General features: G+C 17.3%; 8 protein-coding genes across 8 annotated transcripts; 4 read left to right on the top strand and 4 right to left on the bottom strand.

Annotated features, from left to right (window-relative positions):
• Window positions 1-250: 250 nt before the first annotated feature.
• Window positions 251-730, bottom strand: PADL01_1447300 (mitochondrial ribosomal protein S14 precursor, putative; the record flags this gene model as incomplete). The annotated part of the gene is made up of 2 exons (XM_028684757.1): window positions 251-403; window positions 545-730. The coding sequence occupies 2 exons, from the start codon at window positions 728-730 to the stop codon at window positions 251-253; spliced, it is 339 nt and encodes a 112-aa protein (XP_028540804.1).
• A 1,106-nt stretch (window positions 731-1,836) lies between these two features.
• On the bottom strand, window positions 1,837-3,611 carry PADL01_1447200 (conserved Plasmodium protein, unknown function; the record flags this gene model as incomplete). Its single annotated transcript, XM_028684756.1, has 2 exons — window positions 1,837-3,309; window positions 3,444-3,611. The coding sequence occupies 2 exons, from the start codon at window positions 3,609-3,611 to the stop codon at window positions 1,837-1,839; spliced, it is 1,641 nt and encodes a 546-aa protein (XP_028540803.1).
• Window positions 3,612-4,315: 704 nt separating this feature from the next.
• On the top strand, window positions 4,316-5,075 carry PADL01_1447100 (conserved Plasmodium protein, unknown function; the record flags this gene model as incomplete). The annotated part of the gene is made up of 3 exons (XM_028684755.1): window positions 4,316-4,571; window positions 4,750-4,831; window positions 4,982-5,075. The coding sequence occupies 3 exons, from the start codon at window positions 4,316-4,318 to the stop codon at window positions 5,073-5,075; spliced, it is 432 nt and encodes a 143-aa protein (XP_028540802.1).
• Window positions 5,076-6,037: 962 nt separating this feature from the next.
• On the bottom strand, window positions 6,038-7,432 carry PADL01_1447000 (40S ribosomal protein S5; the record flags this gene model as incomplete). The annotated part of the gene is made up of 4 exons (XM_028684754.1): window positions 6,038-6,184; window positions 6,319-6,904; window positions 7,034-7,112; window positions 7,426-7,432. The coding sequence occupies 4 exons, from the start codon at window positions 7,430-7,432 to the stop codon at window positions 6,038-6,040; spliced, it is 819 nt and encodes a 272-aa protein (XP_028540801.1).
• Window positions 7,433-10,546: 3,114 nt separating this feature from the next.
• PADL01_1446900 (glutaminyl-peptide cyclotransferase, putative) lies at window positions 10,547-12,488 on the top strand (the record flags this gene model as incomplete). The annotated part of the gene is made up of 3 exons (XM_028684753.1): window positions 10,547-10,623; window positions 11,314-12,184; window positions 12,285-12,488. The coding sequence occupies 3 exons, from the start codon at window positions 10,547-10,549 to the stop codon at window positions 12,486-12,488; spliced, it is 1,152 nt and encodes a 383-aa protein (XP_028540800.1).
• A 616-nt stretch (window positions 12,489-13,104) lies between these two features.
• PADL01_1446800 (heme detoxification protein) lies at window positions 13,105-14,017 on the bottom strand (the record flags this gene model as incomplete). Its single annotated transcript, XM_028684752.1, has 3 exons — window positions 13,105-13,302; window positions 13,485-13,687; window positions 13,804-14,017. 3 exons carry the CDS (start codon window positions 14,015-14,017, stop codon window positions 13,105-13,107), a joined length of 615 nt encoding a protein of 204 aa, XP_028540799.1.
• Window positions 14,018-15,216: 1,199 nt separating this feature from the next.
• On the top strand, window positions 15,217-17,163 carry PADL01_1446700 (conserved Plasmodium protein, unknown function; the record flags this gene model as incomplete). The annotated part of the gene is made up of 8 exons (XM_028684751.1): window positions 15,217-15,673; window positions 15,816-15,882; window positions 16,055-16,166; window positions 16,248-16,298; window positions 16,402-16,517; window positions 16,676-16,769; window positions 16,861-17,016; window positions 17,134-17,163. The coding sequence occupies 8 exons, from the start codon at window positions 15,217-15,219 to the stop codon at window positions 17,161-17,163; spliced, it is 1,083 nt and encodes a 360-aa protein (XP_028540798.1).
• Window positions 17,164-18,825: 1,662 nt separating this feature from the next.
• Window positions 18,826-19,610, top strand: PADL01_1446600 (centrin-2; the record flags this gene model as incomplete). Its single annotated transcript, XM_028684750.1, has 3 exons — window positions 18,826-18,949; window positions 19,122-19,276; window positions 19,383-19,610. The coding sequence occupies 3 exons, from the start codon at window positions 18,826-18,828 to the stop codon at window positions 19,608-19,610; spliced, it is 507 nt and encodes a 168-aa protein (XP_028540797.1).
• Window positions 19,611-20,405: the final 795 nt, after the last annotated feature.

Genomic DNA, 20,405 nt, shown 5'->3' with positions numbered 1-20,405 from the left:
TTTTTTTATAAAAGGAAAATATTAAGACAATTTGAAAAAAAATACTATTGCAAATAATAATATGCATAACAAAAAACAAAAAAAAAAAAAAAAAAAACGTTGTATAAAATAAAATAAAACAAATTATATTATTTTACTTTTTCAATAATATTGTTCTTATAAATATTAAGATATAAGAAATGAATCATTTGAAATATATATATATATATATATATATATATATAAACCATCTAGCTTAATTGTTCAGGTTTTACCTAAACAAGTCAGGCCGATAACCATATTTTTTTAACCATCCTTCTCTAGCTGTTTGGAAAAACGCCATTTTCGCCATTCTTGTAAATTTATATATTCCCCTTGAATATCCTCCTTGTATGCATCTCATTCGTATTCTATTAATGCCAACCTATAATTGAAATATTAAAAAATAAAGAAGATATAAACGAATAAATATTGTTAAATATATATATATATATATATATATATATATATTTATGTATCGAAAAATTTAATTTAACAGGTCATATGTTTCTTTTTTTTCCCATACTTTATTGTTAATTCTTATATGACCCTTAAATCCCAAATTTTCAAAAATGTTTTTATAAACCCTTGTATTTACTTCTGATTCCATAAAAGCCCTTCTAGCTAAAATGTCTCTAAATACTCTTCTATTATAACTTGGAAAACCTAAAGGAACCTGATTCAAATATGGTCCAGGATCTCTCGCTGCCATTGTAAATAAGATGCGTGAAATAAAACAAGTGAAAAAAAAAAATAATAATAAATAAATACGTTTTGATATGACGTTTTATTGAGTTATATAATAATAGGCCAAAAAAAGAATATAAAATAAAAGATAAAGTGAATATAAAAATAAAAAGGTATGTATATTATTTATATAAAGTATGAATATGCCTTAAAAAAAAAAAAAAAAGAAGCTCAAATTTATGCACCAAAATATAAATAACATAGTATATATGATTCTTCTATTTTTTTATATATTATATACATTTTTCTACTAATACATATATTTATAATGCTAAAAAAAAAAAAGGCCTCGTAAATGTTCTTTTATGCTGTCAATTTATGAATTTCACATTTCATCAAATTATCGCACATATATAAAATTAAAATTCATTATTTTATTATTATATATATAATTTACATAATTTATATATTTTAAATATAATAAAATATTTATATATACATATTTTTTTTTATTTTATTAATATATTTTCTTTCCTTGTTCTGTTTATATATATATGTGCTCATTATGTGTACATATTCTTTATATATGATGTTATATATATTAATGTTAATACACATGGGAATATATACATATATAAATATGTAATAATAAACAAATATTTGTATATATTAATTTTTTTTAAGTTAAATATAAAATAATCAATATATATTTCATATATATAATTTATAGTATTTTAACAAAACATATAAATCTTTTTATATACACAAATTTGTTATATTTTAAAGTTGGTGATGAATAAGAATTCATACAAGAATGAATAACAAAAAAAAAAATAAAATAATAATAAAAAAAAAAAAAAAAAAGAATTTATAAAAAAAATAATAATAAAAAAATAAAGAAACAATAAAAATATATATATTATACAAAATAATTATTTAAATAAATCATAGAGGATAAATTTATGTGATATCCATAATTAAGATAGATACATTATATATAATTTACCTTTTTCTAAAATATGTTTTCATTCCTATGTATATAATAAAACATAATATATACAAAAAAAAATATATATATATAAATATATATATATATATATATATATATATATATGTTATATTATAATAGTATTATTTCTTTTGCAAATATTTTGGTTTTATGGTTATGGTTTTTATTTTTTTATCATTTACAGTTTCTGAACTAATATTACATAAATTTTTAATATATTTTTGAACTATAAGGAAGCTTTCATTTTTTTCTCTTATATTTAATGTATCTAATAATGTCATGATATTCATTTTTCCGTTATTTTTTTCAACAACTTTTACAATAATTTTAGCACAGTTATCTTCTTTTATTTGTATTTCTTTATTTTTAATTTTTTCTTTAATATATTCATTGAATTTATTAAATTTATCATTGACGCTTAATCTTCTTTTTACATCATCTTGTGTTTTATCTTGGTTAATCTTAGTTGTATCTTTTTTCTTCTCATTTTGATCATCGTTGATATTTTTTTTGTTATCATCATTATTTTGTTCAAGGTCTTGTTCCTCTTCTTCATAAAAATGTTTATTATTATTTTTTTTATTTTTTTCTATTTTATATTTATCTTTTTCTCTTTCATTTTGTACCTTTTTATTATGTTTCATTTGTTTTTTCTTACTTGATTTTTCATCATCACTATCATCGTCGTCCTCCTCATCATCATCATCGTCTTCTTCATCGTCTTCTTCATCATCTTCTTCGTCATCTTCTTCGTCTTCCTCCTCCTCTTCTTCATCGTCATCATCTGAGTATTGATTGAGTTCATCATCTTCTTCGTCATTAACTTGTTGTTTTAATAAAGATCTCATAGCTTGACCATATGATGTTAGTTTATATTCGTCATTATCCGAGTTGTTTTCTGAATCATCATTTTCATCATTGTCATCGTCAAAGTCTTCTTGTCCAGATATTTCTTCATTTAAATCTTCATCATCACTTTTTCTTCCATCATTATTATAATCCCAATTAACTTTACTTTTTCTTAATGATGTAATTGACAAAGCAGAATTGACATATTCAATTTCTTCTTTATTATCTCCTCTTTTTAATTTTATTAAATTTTTGATTCTTCTTTTTTCTTGTCTTTTTAATCCTAAATCATCATCGTCATCATCATCGAAATCTTCTGATGAATCAGTATGTAAAATATTTTTTTTTTTTTTCTTTTTTTTTTTTTTGTTTTCTTCCTTAGCTTTAATATTTAATTTATTCTGTTCTTCTTTATTCTTTAGTCTTTCTATTATATCATCTATCCTTTTATTATCCATCTGTGTTCTTAGTTTTTCTTCAGAATTATCTACATTAAATTTATTTAAATTTTTTGAGGATAAATTTGGTTCAAATACTTGCCAGCTGGATATAGGATAAATATCTGAATATTCTTCATTTTCTATTAAAACGAAAAAAACATCGGTATCTAAATTACATTTTTTGGAAACATAAGATTTGTGATTTATTCTCATTTTTTCCATGCTTGCATTTTTCAAAACCCAAGAGGTCGAAATGTTGTTATTTTTATTTAGGGAAGAACTATTATCAGTATCTTCATCTTTACACTGAAAGGAAAAAAAAAAAAAAATAAATAATTATATACAATTATAAGCACATATTACATATATATATTTATGTAAACATCCATCAAATATATATATATATATATATATATATATTACAAATATAAAAAAATTACTATAAATGTTATTGGAGAAGTGAGTTTGTTTAACTCTTTGTTATCACTAAATCGAGAAACAAAATATTTCGTACCATCCTCTGGTTTATTTATTCTTATTCTCTTGTTTCCATATTTGGACAAGGAAAAATCAGAATATTTTAATGCATCAGAAGATGCCTCATTCATTTTAAAAAAAAAAAAAAAAAAAAAAAAAAAAAATTATCGATTTATATGAATAAATATGTAGCGTACATAGTCCTCATAAAACTTATCATACTGTATTATAAAAAAAAAAAATATATATATATATATATTATATAATTTTTTATTTATTTTTATAACTTCATTTTTTTTTTTTTTTTTTTTTTTTATTTGATCAGCAAATAAAAATGTAAAACTTGGTAAAATCAGGAATAAATAAGTATTACAAAAAAATTAAAAAATAACAAAAATATATAATATATAGTTAAAAGGATATATATATATATTATTTTCCCTTTATTTTTATTTATAATTTTAACATTTATTTTATTTTTCATTTTATTATTTATTCATTTTTTTTTTTTTTATCGTACCATAAGTCCTACTGCAATTATTTATATGTATATAAATCTAACGTAATATAATATTATTATATACAATATGTAATATATATAATATATATATATTTATTTATATGCAAAAAAATTATAAAAAAAAATTATATACATATATACCATATTATAAATATCTCTTTTGTTTAATAATATTTTTATAATAATATTATATGTAAATTTATTAAATTACAAATCTTAATACTTTAAAAAATTTATTATATAAAAAAACAAAATAATGGTTTGCATTTAATAAGCATTATTTTTTTTACCTCTACAAAAAAAAAAAAAAAAGTCATGGCAATAACAACAAAAAAAAAGAACCAAATTATAAAAAAAGGGAAATCAAAAAATATGGTTACAAGTATGAAAAAGAATAAAGATAGAAAAAAAGTAGGAGAGAACAAAAAAGATGAATATAATATATGTTCGAATCCATTTTTACAAAAGGAAGATATAAAACCTTTTGATATAAGTAATATGGAATATGATAACACTGGGTCCGAAATTGAGGAAGAAACAAAATTACAACAGAAAAAAATACAAGATAAAGGTAATAAAAATAATATATATGTATATATATATATATGTATATATTTTTATGTATATACCGAATTATAGTATCATAGTAATTATACCATATACATATATTCACCATTATATTAAAAATTAATTTATATTATATATACATATATTCATTTTCGTGTTTCTATATTTTTTAAACCTTGTAGCTTCTTTTAACTTATTGCTGAAGAAAAGAATTAAACAAATGAATAAACAAAAGGAAAACGTTCAAGACAAGGAGGATGATAGGTAATACAAAAAGGAGAAGCAAAAATATACAACATATATTATATATAAAGTATATATTTTTTTTTTTTATATTATAATGATTTATATATGTCTCATTTATACATACATATAAATATCCATATACATTTTATTATCTTATTATTTTTGTAGCTATACGTTTCAAGATGAAATTGGTGATTTCGGAAAAAGCTGGTACGAAGAAAAATTAGTTAATGATATACCAAGAAAATTGACAATTTTTTAAAAATTAAAATATAATAATATAAATAAATAAATAAATATATATATATTAATTCACAATTTATGAATATATGTCTATCTCCTTTTTATTATAATATAAATTCTTTTTTTTGTTTGTTTTTTAACTTATCAATAATATATATATATATATATCTATATATATATATATGTATAATTCGTACCGCCTATTATATTTTACCTTATGAGTATAATACATTTTATTGTTTATGTGTCATTATATATATATTACCACATTTGAAATATTTTAACTTTTCTCTTTTTTATCTATAAATATAATTTTTTCCATTTAAAAATTTTTAACAAACCTATTATCATTCATGGTGTATTAGGAAATAAACAAAAAAAAAAAAAAAACATTGTCAACTAGAGATGCTTTTTTTTTTTTTTTTAATAAAACTAAATTATAAAATATTAATACAGATATTGTATTTATATACAATTATTAAAAATTTCGAAGTTTTTATGTTTTTTTTTTTTTTTTTTTGTTTTTTTTTTGTATTTTTGTCTACATATATATATAAATATTATATATAATATATTGTGTGATATATGTAATATCTTTTATTATGGGGGGGGGGAAAAAAAAAAATACAACTTTTTAACATAATATATATTTTTTTTTTTAAATGAAAAATATGGTAAATTATTAAAAAGATTTATTAATTCTAAACATATGCAAGAAAAAAAAAAAAAAAAAATATATATATATATATATACACAATATATATTTACATAAATATATAAAATATAAATATTATATATCCGTATATAATATATACATGTTTTATATATAAATATTATCAAAAAATTGTTTTTTTTTTTTTTTTTTTTTTTTTTTTTTTTTTTTTTCTCTTTGTTTTTGGTCTAAAAACTGTTAATTATATATACATATATATATATACATATATATATATACATATATATATTTATATATATATATAATATTTAAACGGTTGTCTTTATTCCTTTTAAATTTTGATAGGTTTCAAGAAAGTCTGACCATTCTTCATATGGTGATTTATCAAAGTTTGTGACTTTCCATAAGTCAGGTGTTAAATAACCGTAAGTTTTACTCAAAGCGTTGAAAATTGCCTAAAAGAGGGAAGAAGAAATAAAAAGGTTATAGGTATATATATAAATATATAAATATATAAATGTATAAATATATATACATATATATATATATATATATACATATATATATATATTTATATTTTAGCACATACTCTCAAGAAGTTTCCTTTAGTTTTAGTTTTTCCACAAGATGATGAGAAGCAATCCTTTATACCAGCAAAATTCAACATCTTTTTAGTTGTTGGAGCTCCTACAATTTGAGTACCTCTTGGAGCTGGTACTAAACGAATACGAACACTACCACATTTTCCAGATACTTTCATAGGAACAGTATGTGGGTCTCCTATTTTATTACCCCAATAACCTCTTCTTACAGGTATTAAAGAAAGTTTTGCTGATATGATAGCTCCTCTTATAGCTGTAGCAACTTCTTTTGCACATTTCACACCCAAACCACAATGACCATTACCATCACCTATTGCAACAAAAGCTTTAAACCTTGTTCTTTGACCAGCTCTTGTTTGTTTTTGTACTGGCATTATTTTTACTACATCATCTTTTAATGGATGAGAACATTCATTAGGTTGAAAGAAATAATCTATTATTTGATATTCTTTAATTGGTAAGGAATGTAAATATATTTCTTCAATTGAAACAATCTTTCCTTCTTTTACTAATCTACCTAATTTAGTTACAGGAACCCAATTTTTTAAATCATCTTCTGCAGAGCCTCTTCCTCTATAAAAAATTTAAAAAAACAAACACACACACATATATATATATATATATATATATATATATATATATATATATATAAACTTTCTTTTTTTTTTTTTTTTTTTTTTCTTTTTTTTTCTTTTTTTTTACCTTCCTCTTGCTCCTCTGCCGCCTCTTCCACGAGTTCCTCTAACACCCCTTCCAAAACCTCTTGAAAAACCTCCTCTATCTGTAAAGGAATGAAATTAAAAAAAATATGAAGGTTTTACATATGTCATTAATATAGCTACGTATGTATATTTTTTGAATTATAACAACTGTAGCTTCTTCACAAGCAGCTTACAATATAATCAGTATAATTTTTTATACTGTAAAAATTATAGATATAATAATATATTCTTTAAGTAACCAAAAATAAGCTCTAACACTTATTCATATGATATAATAAAAAATATTATACATACATATATAGATATATATATATATTATATATATATATTATAATTATATTCTTCATTTTTATTGTTTCCATTTTTCCTTACCTTCCATTTTTTTTTATTACGATTGATTATAGTATAAAGAATGTTACTTATATTCTTTATATTTTAATTTACCGCTTATTATTAATATATATATATATTATATTGTTATATATAAAACTAATAAAATATATATATATTTTTTTTATAATTTAAAAAAAAAAAAAAAAATTAAATAAATATATATATATATATATATAAATGAATTTATTTTTTTAACATATAATAAAATTTTATAATAAATGTATGTATTTTATTTTATTAGTATATACTTCTTTTTATTATTTAATTATATATATTATAATAAAAAAAAAAAAAAAAAAGTTTCTTTACTTGTTGGTTTTTTTTTTTTTTTTTTTCTTGCTTTAGATTAATATATATATAATAATATAAATATTTTATATATATATGATATTATTTATATACAAAATATTACATATTTTAATTTTTTGTGTTTTTATTTATTTTCTCATAAGCATTTTAATTTTCTACTATATGATGAGAGCATTTATTTTTTATTATTAAAAAAAAATAATAATAATAAATATATTTATTTTAATGGTATTTATATAAAAAAGGGGTAAAAAATTTTTTTTTTTTTTTTTTAAATGTTCATATATATATGTTTTAATACTTCCTTAATATGTTCATTGTAAAAAATATATAAATATATATTTATTATAATATAATATATATATTAATTTATATATGTATATAATAAAAATGTTGATAATATTTTGTGATATAACTTTATTTAATAATATAATAAATTATAAAAGAAATCTAAGCAATATATATTATAAAATATTTTTATATAAATATTTAAATTATATATAATATATATGTAATATAATTATTATTTTTATTTAATATTTATATATTGTCGTTTTTGCTTTTATGACTATATTTATATATATATATATATCATATACACATATAAATTTTAATATATATAAATATATTTATATATATATATCAATCTTATACCACTATATATATATATATATATTATATTATTTTTTTTATTCGAATTCATTATTTTTTATTCCTTTTATTTATTATAATATTTATATAAATATTATTATAATATATTTAATATATATATAGAGATTAAAAAAATATATGAACTCTTTAGAATATAAATAACAAAGAAAGGCATACATACAAACCCCTTTTTTTTCTTGCATATATATATATTATACCTCTAAAAAAAAAAAAAAAATCCAGGCCAATATTTTAATAATATTATATTATATATATAATGATTTATGCACATACTAATATATTCTAAAAAAAAAAAAAAAAAAAATATTATATATTATATATTATATATATAATAATATTTATGAATGTTAATCATTTTTTATATATTTTAATACATTCATTTAAGGTTACAAATATTATATATTTATTTATATTTATAATATTTATATTTGTATTACGTACATATAAAATAAAAACAAATAAAATTATTAATATTATATATATATATTATATATATATATATAATATGAGATTTATTTTTATATTTATGAACACCTGAAAGTATAAAGTATTTAAACCCTTTAATCTAATTTTATGAAGAAAATAATAAATTGACCTTGATTTATTAATAAAATTATGAATATAATATTATAAAATAATATACATTAGCACTACATTAATTTTATATATATATATTATATATATATATATATATATATATATTTTTATTTTCTCTTTAAAATATATGTTTTATTATTTTTTCCCTTTATCCACAACAAAATTGTGTATAAAAAAAAAATAGAGATTTTATTTATTTATATTTATTATATTATATAATATTATTATTTTTTATATTATATATAATATATTAAATACCCATATATTTTATTTATTTTTTTTTTTTATCATTTTATTTTTCCACACTTTATAATTTATATTATATGTATATATTTTTTTTAAAGAAATATTTAAAGTGTTAATTTTTTTTATCTTTTTTGATTATATTTCGTTTGAAATTAATAATTTCAAAATTTATTTTAAATATAAAATGAATAATTGTAAATATTTTTATTTTATTAAAGTATTATTATATATATATATTATATATATTATCATTATTTCAATGTCATCCACTTTTGTCACCTTGTGTTTATAATATTCTAAAGAATGAAAAAAAAAAAAAAAATAAAAATAAATAAATATATTTTATAAACACATATTGTGTATTTTAAAAAAAAACGTTGTTATAAGATTGTTATATGATAATTTATTTAAAAAAAAAAAATGGAAAAAGGAACATTGTAATTAATTATAAGACTATACAATTTTTTGTTTTTTTGAATTTCACAAAATTTTTATAAAAATGAATGAAACGTATAAACAAGGAATATGAAAATTAATACATTCATAAGGAAATAAGAAAATATAACATATATATATATATATATTTATTTATTATTATAATATGGTTATATATAATTTATAAAGGTGCAAAGATAATTAAAAAGAGGTATATTTTAATGTTACCATATGAGGGTGTGAAAACAAAAAATTTATATTTTATTTTTTTGGTTTTTCATAGCATTATTTGTGGGTTTAATAAGTGCGCGACTTAAATATTTTTATTTAAAAAATATTTTAAAATATATCATTATATATTTATATATATATATATTTATTTATTGTTCGTTTGAGTAATAATATGGTTATTGAAATAAACTTATAACATAATAATAAGAATAATTATTCGTTGTTATTTTTATGTTTGTCCATAATATATATTATATATATATATATATATATATATATATATATATATATATATATATTGTTTTTTTTTTTTTTTTTTTTTTTTTCTTTTAACATATTAAAAAGAAAAATTATTAAATAAATAAATAAAAAAAACAAGACATATTTGGAACGATTTTGCTTATAAAAATTATATTGTATTATATTCATAATTTTTTTCTTTTTTTTAAAGAGAATGAAAATATAAAAGCATATTAAATATTTTTCTTTTATCCTTATTATATATACCGATATATACATATAATAAAAATAATAATATATACAATACTTAAAGGGGATGAAAAAAGAAGAGAAAAAAAAAATATATATATATAATTAAAATAAAATAAATATGGAAAATGATAAATTAATAAATAAAAAAAAGGATTCCAAAGAAGAAACACTGGATAAAATTGAAAAATCGTTCAGGTTACAATAAAAAAAAAAAAAAAAAAAAAAAATATACATATATATATATAATAACATATTATTTATAAGTGTCTATATCATCAAAGGTATTGACAACATTATATTATATAAGTTTTTTTTTTTTTTTTGTTTTATTATTGTGTCTATTCAATTAAGTGGTGTACATTAAAAAATGGTGTAGGGGAAAAATAAAAAAAACAAAACATGCAAGAAAATATTATTATGTAGTAATATACCCATGTTATATGAATAATATGTGAACATTTAAAAAAAAAAAAAATAAAGCTAAAAAAAAAAAAAAAAAAAAAAAAAAAACATATATATATTATATATATATATAATAATAATATATAAATATATAGTACTTTTATTTTGTGTATGAATAAGTCTAAAAGTCTCTCCAAGTTTCCTTTCATATTTTGGAAATAAATATATACATATACATATATATATATATATATATTTTTTTTTAATTCCCCTCACCTCATATATTCAAATGAAAACTTTATGAATAATTTATATAGATATATACATTAATTTGTTTATATATTTTTTTTTTTCTCCAATAGTATATTTGTTAAAAAAAAAAAAAAAAATTCCTACATAGATATATTTTAATAAAGATATATATTTTTATGAATACATATATTTACATTTGCTTATATATTTTTTTAAAATGTGTCTTTGTAGGTTTATACGTAAAGCGCTGGTGCTTACCATCGTGATCGTTTTATTAGTAATTATAGCTTCTGTTTTTTTGATACTTCATTTTATAAATGCTGCAAAAGAAGGGAACATATTTCCATATGGTATAGGGATATATACATATAAAGTGTTGAATACATATAATCATATTCATGACCCATTAGTTGGAGAACATATAAAGAATGAAAATGTTATGAATATAAGAAGAGATGATAAACACTTTCCATTTACTCAAGGATTATTTTTTTCAAATAATGAAAGTTTAATTGAATCAACTGGATTATATAATGCAAGTTATTTAAGAGAGTTTGATTTATCATCTGGCAAAACTTTAAGATATCATAATTTAGAAAGTAAATATTTTGGAGAAGGTACTACACTAGTTATTGAACCCTCTACATTTAGAAAGTTCTTATTTGTATTAACATATAAAGAAAATAAAATTTTAGTTTTTAATTATGAAACATTCGAATTATATCATACATATAACAATGAACTTGATGGTTATGGATTGACATCTAATGTAGATCCATTACAATCAAAAGATGATTTACAAAAAAATAATTTCCCCTTATATCAAAAATTATGGGCAACATCAGGAGATGAATATTTATATGAATTACATATACCTTCCAATTTAAAAGATACAGATAAATTATCTGTTCTTACGAAGCAAAAAATCAAATGTGCTGGTTTCCATATATATAGAGTTAATGAATTAGAATATCATCATAAGTCCAAATCTATTTTTGCAAATATTTTCCTCACTGATTTGATTTTACAAATAGATGTTGACACAGCTACTTGTTTGAAGATCATTAATTTGAAGGGACTAATAGAGCGTTGTACCAACTATGTAATCATATAAATAAAAATATATATATATATATTATATATATATATTGTATATTTATATATATATATATATATTTTTTTTTTTTTTTTTTTATTTGTAGAAGCATATTAAGAATAAGTTAGAGACTGTATTAAATGGAATTGCCATAAGACCAGAAAGCAGAGAAGATGAATTACCCACATTGCTAGTAACAGGAAAATTATGGTCCAATATTTTTGAAATAATGTTAGAAAGAAATAAGAGTGCATTTGCTCCCAATGTATTTTTAAAGGAATATTTTAAAACCATAGGTCACAAAATATGAGGTACATAAAAGATCAAAAAGGAACAAACAAATAAATAAAAAATATATATATGTGACAATATTGTATATATATATATATAGATATATATTTATATATATATATATTTATATAATGTTTGTGTTTGAGTTTGTGTTTGTATTATGGTGTGTAATATTTTTTTACACATTGTTATAATATATGAGTTATATATTATACATATTTTTGTCAATATTTTAATTTCTTCATCTAACCCATTATATATTATTTATTTTATTATATATCATATATTTTTTTTTTTTTTTTTTTTTTTTTTGTTGTTTCATTAATATATACTAAGTTATACTTATATTTTTTATTATTATATATTATATAATTTATTTATTATTTTAATAGAACAATTATATTACACTTTTATAATATATTATATGTATATATTGTTCATTTTTTAAACCTACTTTATTGAAAAACAACATATGTAATATTTTTTAAGTAAAAAATATTTTTAAAATCAAAAAGGAATATCCTTAATTCATGCCATAAAAATAAAAAAATAAGATTATTAAAATATATAACAAAAATTAAATGAATAAACATATATAATATATATATATATATATATTTTTTTTTTTTTTTTTTTTAAAAAATGATGGGCTTATCTACTATATGCACAACGCCATTGTGACACTTCATATTTGGTCTTATAATTTTTGAACCATTTAAATATATTGAATGATTGCAATCTTTAAATTCTCCTTCAATTTTTACTATTAAATCATTATTCAATAAATTTGTTAATTTTTCTGGAGCTTCCCTTTTTTCATTATACATTAACCACTGTAAGGTGTAAAAAAAAAAAAAAAATATATATATATAAAATAAAATATAAATAAATATCTATCTATCTATCTATATATATATATATATATATATATATATATTTGTATATATGTATGTGTGTATATCCCTATGAACATTTATATATTTATGCATGCTTTTCTTTTTTTATTTTTATTAACCGGTTGGTATGATGAGCCATATAAATCTCTATAGAGCCAATACTCTTTCGTAACATGATTTAAAACAAATTCTGATAATTTATTTTCATCGTTATATAATTTATTGAAACTTTCTATATTTATTAATTTCATGGCTTCGTTAGAAGGAAAGAATCCAGTATAAGGACCATCGAGAGATAATTCATGTATTAACGAGCTACCAACTAAATAAATAAATAATTAAATATATATATATATATATATATATGTATATATATATTATGTGTGTATATATCACATGAACATTATGTTTCATATATAATATTTTCCATCCTGTTACCTGTAGGATGATTTAACAAATTAGAGAATATTTTCAATTCATTATGTGAATAGATTAAATTAATAATTGTTCTTTTTACAGGTTTATGTTCAAAACACCAGTATACTTTTCTATTAATACTTTCTGGGTCGTTAGTCACTTTTTGAGGCTTTCTTAAGCCACCACTACGAGTATATAATCTTTTACTTATGAAATTATAAAATCTATTTTTCATACTGACGAAAAATACATTCTACACATTTATATAAATATATAATATAATATAATACATTATATATATATATATATATATATTATTTAGACCAAAAAAAAAAAAAAAAAACTGTTTTATGATCACCAAAGGTTATCATTTTCTTTTCTTACATTTGAGAAAGAATTATTATTAAAATAATAAGTGACTATCATTTTGATATAAAAAGTGTAATAATATATATATATATATTTATATTTATTTATTTATATTACATTACTAATTAAAATGTGATAAAATCAACAAAAAAAATACAACCTTCGAATGATTGTTTTCTTTTAATATTTTAATTCTTTTTTTTTCACTTAATTAAAATATATATATATATATATATATATATATATATTGCATAATTGTGTTATTCCCAATTTATAGGAATATTATATGTATGTAGAAATCATTGTTTATAATTATCAAATCTAAAGGTTTATTTATATATATATATTTTTTTTTTTTTTGATTACACCTTAATTTTTGGAGGCTAATCCCTTTAGACATTTTTAAATATTATATTATTCTTATATAATATTTTTTTTATGAATGAAAAAAAAAAAAAAAATAAAAAATAATACACTTATATATATAATACAAATTACATGTAAAATTATATATATATATTAAAATTATTTTATTTTCTAGATTTCAAATATTATGCAAAATTTTTAGAAATATCAAAAAAAAAAAAATAATACACATATTATATATATATATAATATATATATTAAAGAAATATGCACTTTTTTTTTTTTTTTTTTTTTTTTTTTTTTTTTTTTTGTATGTATGATAATTTTTACATAAGAAATATAAAATGATGAATAATTTGTCAAAGAAACAAAATATATATATTATATATATATTATTTATTTTGTATATATGATGATTTCATTTGAGTTACATTTACAAAGAAATCGAATATACAATATTTAACATATATAATATATATATATCATATTTTATTATATATATATATATATATATATATATATATATATAATATGTGTATTATTTGAATTTAATTTTTTTTTTTTTTTTTTACGCACAATTATAGAAATATTAATAACCAAAGCTTAAATTATTTCATGTATTATTAATATAAATATATTTCATACATTAATTAATATTATATATATGTATATATAATTTTCAATTTCTTATGTTAAAAAATGGAAAACATATCAGTATTAACAAATAATAATAATAATAATAATATGAGTATACAAAATTTGAATCCATATAATAATGAGGATGAAAAACATAATAGCGATGTGTTAAATCCAGAAAAGAATTCTACAAATGATTTATTTTCTTCTTTTTATGAGAAATTCAACAATATATTTTCATTCTTAGAAGAAACTAAACAAAATAATAAATATTTAGAAGATGAAGTTGATGATAATTTAATAGAAACATTATATAACTTATGTGATCTTTTTATAAATTATATTAAAAATATAAATGATTTTGCAAATTTTAAAATAAATCAAGAAGACCAAGAACTTATAATTCATTCATATGAAAATTTTGTAAGACAATGTAAAGAATATAATGACAAGCCTAAAGTGAAACAACTAGAAAATGAAATATCAAATTTGCTCGATTTGTTATTCAATAATACCTCAGGTAAAAAAAAAAAAAAAAGGAAAAACACCATGATGATATAAATAAATAAATAAATATAAATATATATAAATATATATATATGTGAATATATTATATTACTATTTGTTAAAATAATGTTTTTTTTTTTTTTTTTTTTTTGCAGAAGCGGTTAATGCCCTTTTTTCGGCTGACTCTTTTTTTATGGACCATGTGGAAAACTTAAAGTTGAAGTAAGAAATATAAAAGGAAAAAAATAAAACAAAATATAAAACAAAATATAAGATGATATATAAGACAGTTTTATGTACATTCCATTTTTGTATTTATTTTATGTTATATATTATGTTTTATTTATTTATTTATTCAAAATAAAAAAACAAAAAAATCTCCTATTCTTTATAGGATGAGTGAAAAAAATCAAAAAATCCAATTTGAAAATGAGCGATTAAAAAAATTGGAACTTGAAAAACAGGTTGAAGAGTTTGATGAAACTTTTGAAGCCAATAAACAAAAGGTAAATAAGAAAAAATATAAATATATTTATATATATATATATATATATATACTCATACATATATATATATTTTATGCACAGAATAACGAAATGGATGAAACCATAAATAAACTCAAGAAAGATATAAACAAGGTACTAATATTTAAAATGAGATTTACATACATACATACATACATATTTATCATGTCATATAATGTGCTACATATTATTCACTTCATAACACTTCATTTTTTAGATGAATGAAAAAATTGAAAAATACGACAATTATATGAAAACTAAAAGGAAAGAAATAGACATCGATTTTTCTGACACTCTTGAGTGTAAGGAGAGAATAAAATTATTGGAGAATTGGTAAACAAAAAAAAAAATAAAATGAGAAAATAATAAAATATATAAAATTGAATATATACATATTATCTATATAAAAGCTATATAATATATATAAATAATTCACATGATTATATATATATATATATATATATATATATATATATGTTTCCCTCGTATAGCATAAAAACAACCGAAAGAAATATGAAGACTACTCAATTAGCTCCTTTAAAAATTGTAGAAAACTGTGCAGATTATATTATATTCGAATTTATGGTAAAAAATTTTTTTTTTTCTTTAATTTCATTTTCTTTCTTATTTATATGATTTATTTATTTATTTATTTATTTTATTTTTCTTTATGTAGACGACTCGTAATTTGATGCGTTTCAAAGTTAGTAATTACGAATCAGGTAATGTTCAAATAGAAATTAATCCTTATGAAGAAAATATATTAGCATATATAAATAAAAATGTAAAAAAATGTAAGGATATCTCAGAAATAAGCTACTTGATAAAAGAGGTAAATACAAATAATTAAATAAATAAATAAATATATATATATATTTATTTATAAATATTTATATCTATTTAATTTTGATGTTATATTAATGAACTTTTATTTTATTCTCCTTTTTAGGCTATATACCTCAATTTTCTAGATCTTTAAGAATAAAAATGATATTTTCCAATTTATTTTTCTTTCTTTCTTTTTTTTTTTTTTTTTGTTAAGATTATTTGTATAGATATACATAAACTCATCACATAAACATTATTATGTTATTATTACACTTGCTTTTATTTTTTTTTTTTTGTGAATGCATTCAAGTGCGTTATATTAGTTAGTATAAATGAATGTTTTTTTATTTTTACTTCTTTGTTTTTTTTTTTCTTTCTTTTTTTTTTTTTTTTTTTTTTGTATAACATTATTTAAATGTTGTCTTATATATTAAAAAGGGTATACTACACTTATATATATCTTTTAAAATATTGATAAATATATATAATAAAGTGGAAAAATAACAATTTATATATATATATATATATATATACACATGTGTTGTTATAAGCACCCTATAAAATGATCTTCATTTGATAAGAATACATATGAGGAAAAATAAAAAACGTGAATATTATTTAGTTTTATATAAATTATAGAACATGTGTAAAATTTATATATGACATAAGCATTTTAAATTTGTTATATGAGCATATATTTTGCTTTATTGAATTATAACATATAAAAATAAATATATATATATCTAATATATATATATAATATATATATTAATAATTATGGTAGATCATGAGATATATATAAATTTTTTTAAATATGACTCTCCTTTGGAATATATAACATATCTATGTGTTTTATGTATTTTTTTCTATGATCATTTATTAAAAAAATATGAAAAGTATTAAACATATATATATATATATATATATATGTATATATGTGTGTTTTTTTACTTTTAATACCTTTTAAGGATAAAAATATTATATCTACTTAAACTAATATTATATTTATATTTTATACCTAATTAAAAAATTCGCAATTTATTTATTTTATTTTATTATTATTTTATATATATATATATTTATATATATAATTAACATATGAGATAATGTATATATATAATAATGATTTACTTATATATTTTATCTATTATATTATTTCATGTTTAAAAAAAAATAATATACACACTCCAATATGAAAAATTTATATAATATATAAAATATATATATATATATATATATATATATATATATATATATATTTAATACATTATTATATAGTTTAATTATATATATATTATTTATTTTTATGTTCATTTTATTTTTCAAAATAAATTAAAAATAACATGCATTAAAAACTTCAATATATACATATATAAACAGGAAATAAAAATAATATATATCACGCTTTGTTTTTCCCCAATAAATATATGAAATAAAAAAAAAATATATATATATATATAATAAAATAATGAAATAATAAAAAAAAAAGAATTAAATGTGTGAATCATTCATATATTTTTAATATAATATATAAAAATACATTTGTAATTAATATTTAATGTGTTATTAATATCATATATATTCATTTAATTTATTATATTATTTTATTAAATATATATATATATATTATATATGTATTTATACAAAATTTTGTAATGTTCAAGGGGAAATATAATATCTGATAAACATATATATATATATATATATATATATATATATATATATATTTTTGTAATTATAATATATAACATATATATAAATTTATATATATATATATATATATATAAATATTTACACCATTAATAAAATAAAAATGACTGATAACACAGCTGTAAGAAGACGTTATGAAAAAAGTTTCACAGAGAGACCTGGATTTACAGAGGATGAAATTGAAGAAATAAGAGAAGCCTTCAACTTGTTAGATACAGATGGAACAGGTAATAAAAAAAAAAAAAAAAAAAAAAAAAATTAAAATTAAAAATTAAAAATAATTAATAATAAATATTTTTATAAATTTTTTACATTTCAATATATTTTTCTTGTAATGAAAATGAATATACAAATGTGTAATATATATATATTTTTTTATTTATATTTTTCCTTGTGAAGGTACTATTGATCCTAAAGAGATAAAATGTGCTATGCAAAGTTTAGGGTTGGATGCTAAAAACCCTATGATATTTAGAATGATAGCAGATTTAGAAAAGGACGGATATTCATCTATAGATTTTGAAGAATTTATGGAAGTCATTACATCAAAATTGGTAAGAGATATGAAATGTTATAAAATAAATATAGAAAATGACAAATCATATATATAATAGTTATACATATATATATTATATATATATATTATATTTTACATTTTAGGGAAATAAAGATACAAGGGAAGGTATACAACGAATATTCAATTTATTTGATGATGACAAAACAGGAAGTATTTCTTTAAAGAATTTAAAAAGAGTTGCTAAGGAATTAGGAGAAACATTAACAGATGAAGAATTAAGAGATATGATAGATCGTGCTGATTCAAAAGGAGAAGGAGAAATTTCCTTTGATGATTTTTATACAATTATGACTAAAAAGAGTTTCTTATAAAATAAAATGAAATAAAATAAAATAAAATAAAATAAAATAAAATAAAATAATACACATATAAATTGTACATATATATATAATATATTTATATATAAATATATTTATATATCATATAAAGTCAAGATATGTTTATATTATTCCCCCTTGTAATCAGATTTATATGTAAATATTTAAAAAAAAAAGAAAAAAAAAAAATTCACATGCTAATCAAACGTTTTACAATATATATATATATATATATATATTTTTGTCTTTTTATATAAACATATATATTTTCAATTTTATGATTATTTTTATATTTGATTTCCTCAATAATAAATGTTTATATAAATGTTAAATATTTTTTTATATATCCAAGTATAACAAATATTCTCTTTCATTTCCCATTAATGTGTAAAAAGTCATTCATTTTTTTTAACAACACTTTTTTTTTTTTTTTTTTTTTTTTTTTTTTAGTATCTCACATATTATACATATGTGTATTTATTTTATTTTTATTTTTTTTGAAAATATAAACCTTTTACAAAAAAGTTATTTTTTTAATAACAATATATAGGAACTATTTTTTTTTTCTACAAATTTTTTTGGTAATATATATATATATATATATACCTAAAATATATCTTAAATATTATATATTTTATAAGTCCACATTTTGATGAAATATTATGACATTAAAAAAAAAAAAAAAAAAAATTGAAAAAAATAAAGTTTATAAAATAAAAATTTATTAAAGTTGATATATTGTTCAAAATTATGAAATAAAAATAAAATAAAAAAAAAATAAATTATTAA

Source organism: Plasmodium sp. gorilla clade G2, assembly GCF_900097015.1.
Source record: "Plasmodium sp. gorilla clade G2 genome assembly, chromosome: 14".
NCBI lineage: Eukaryota > Apicomplexa > Aconoidasida > Haemosporida > Plasmodiidae > Plasmodium > Plasmodium adleri (nom. inval.).
The sequence above is the reverse complement of the archived record's forward strand: the minus strand, read 5'-3'. Positions and strand labels throughout refer to the sequence as shown.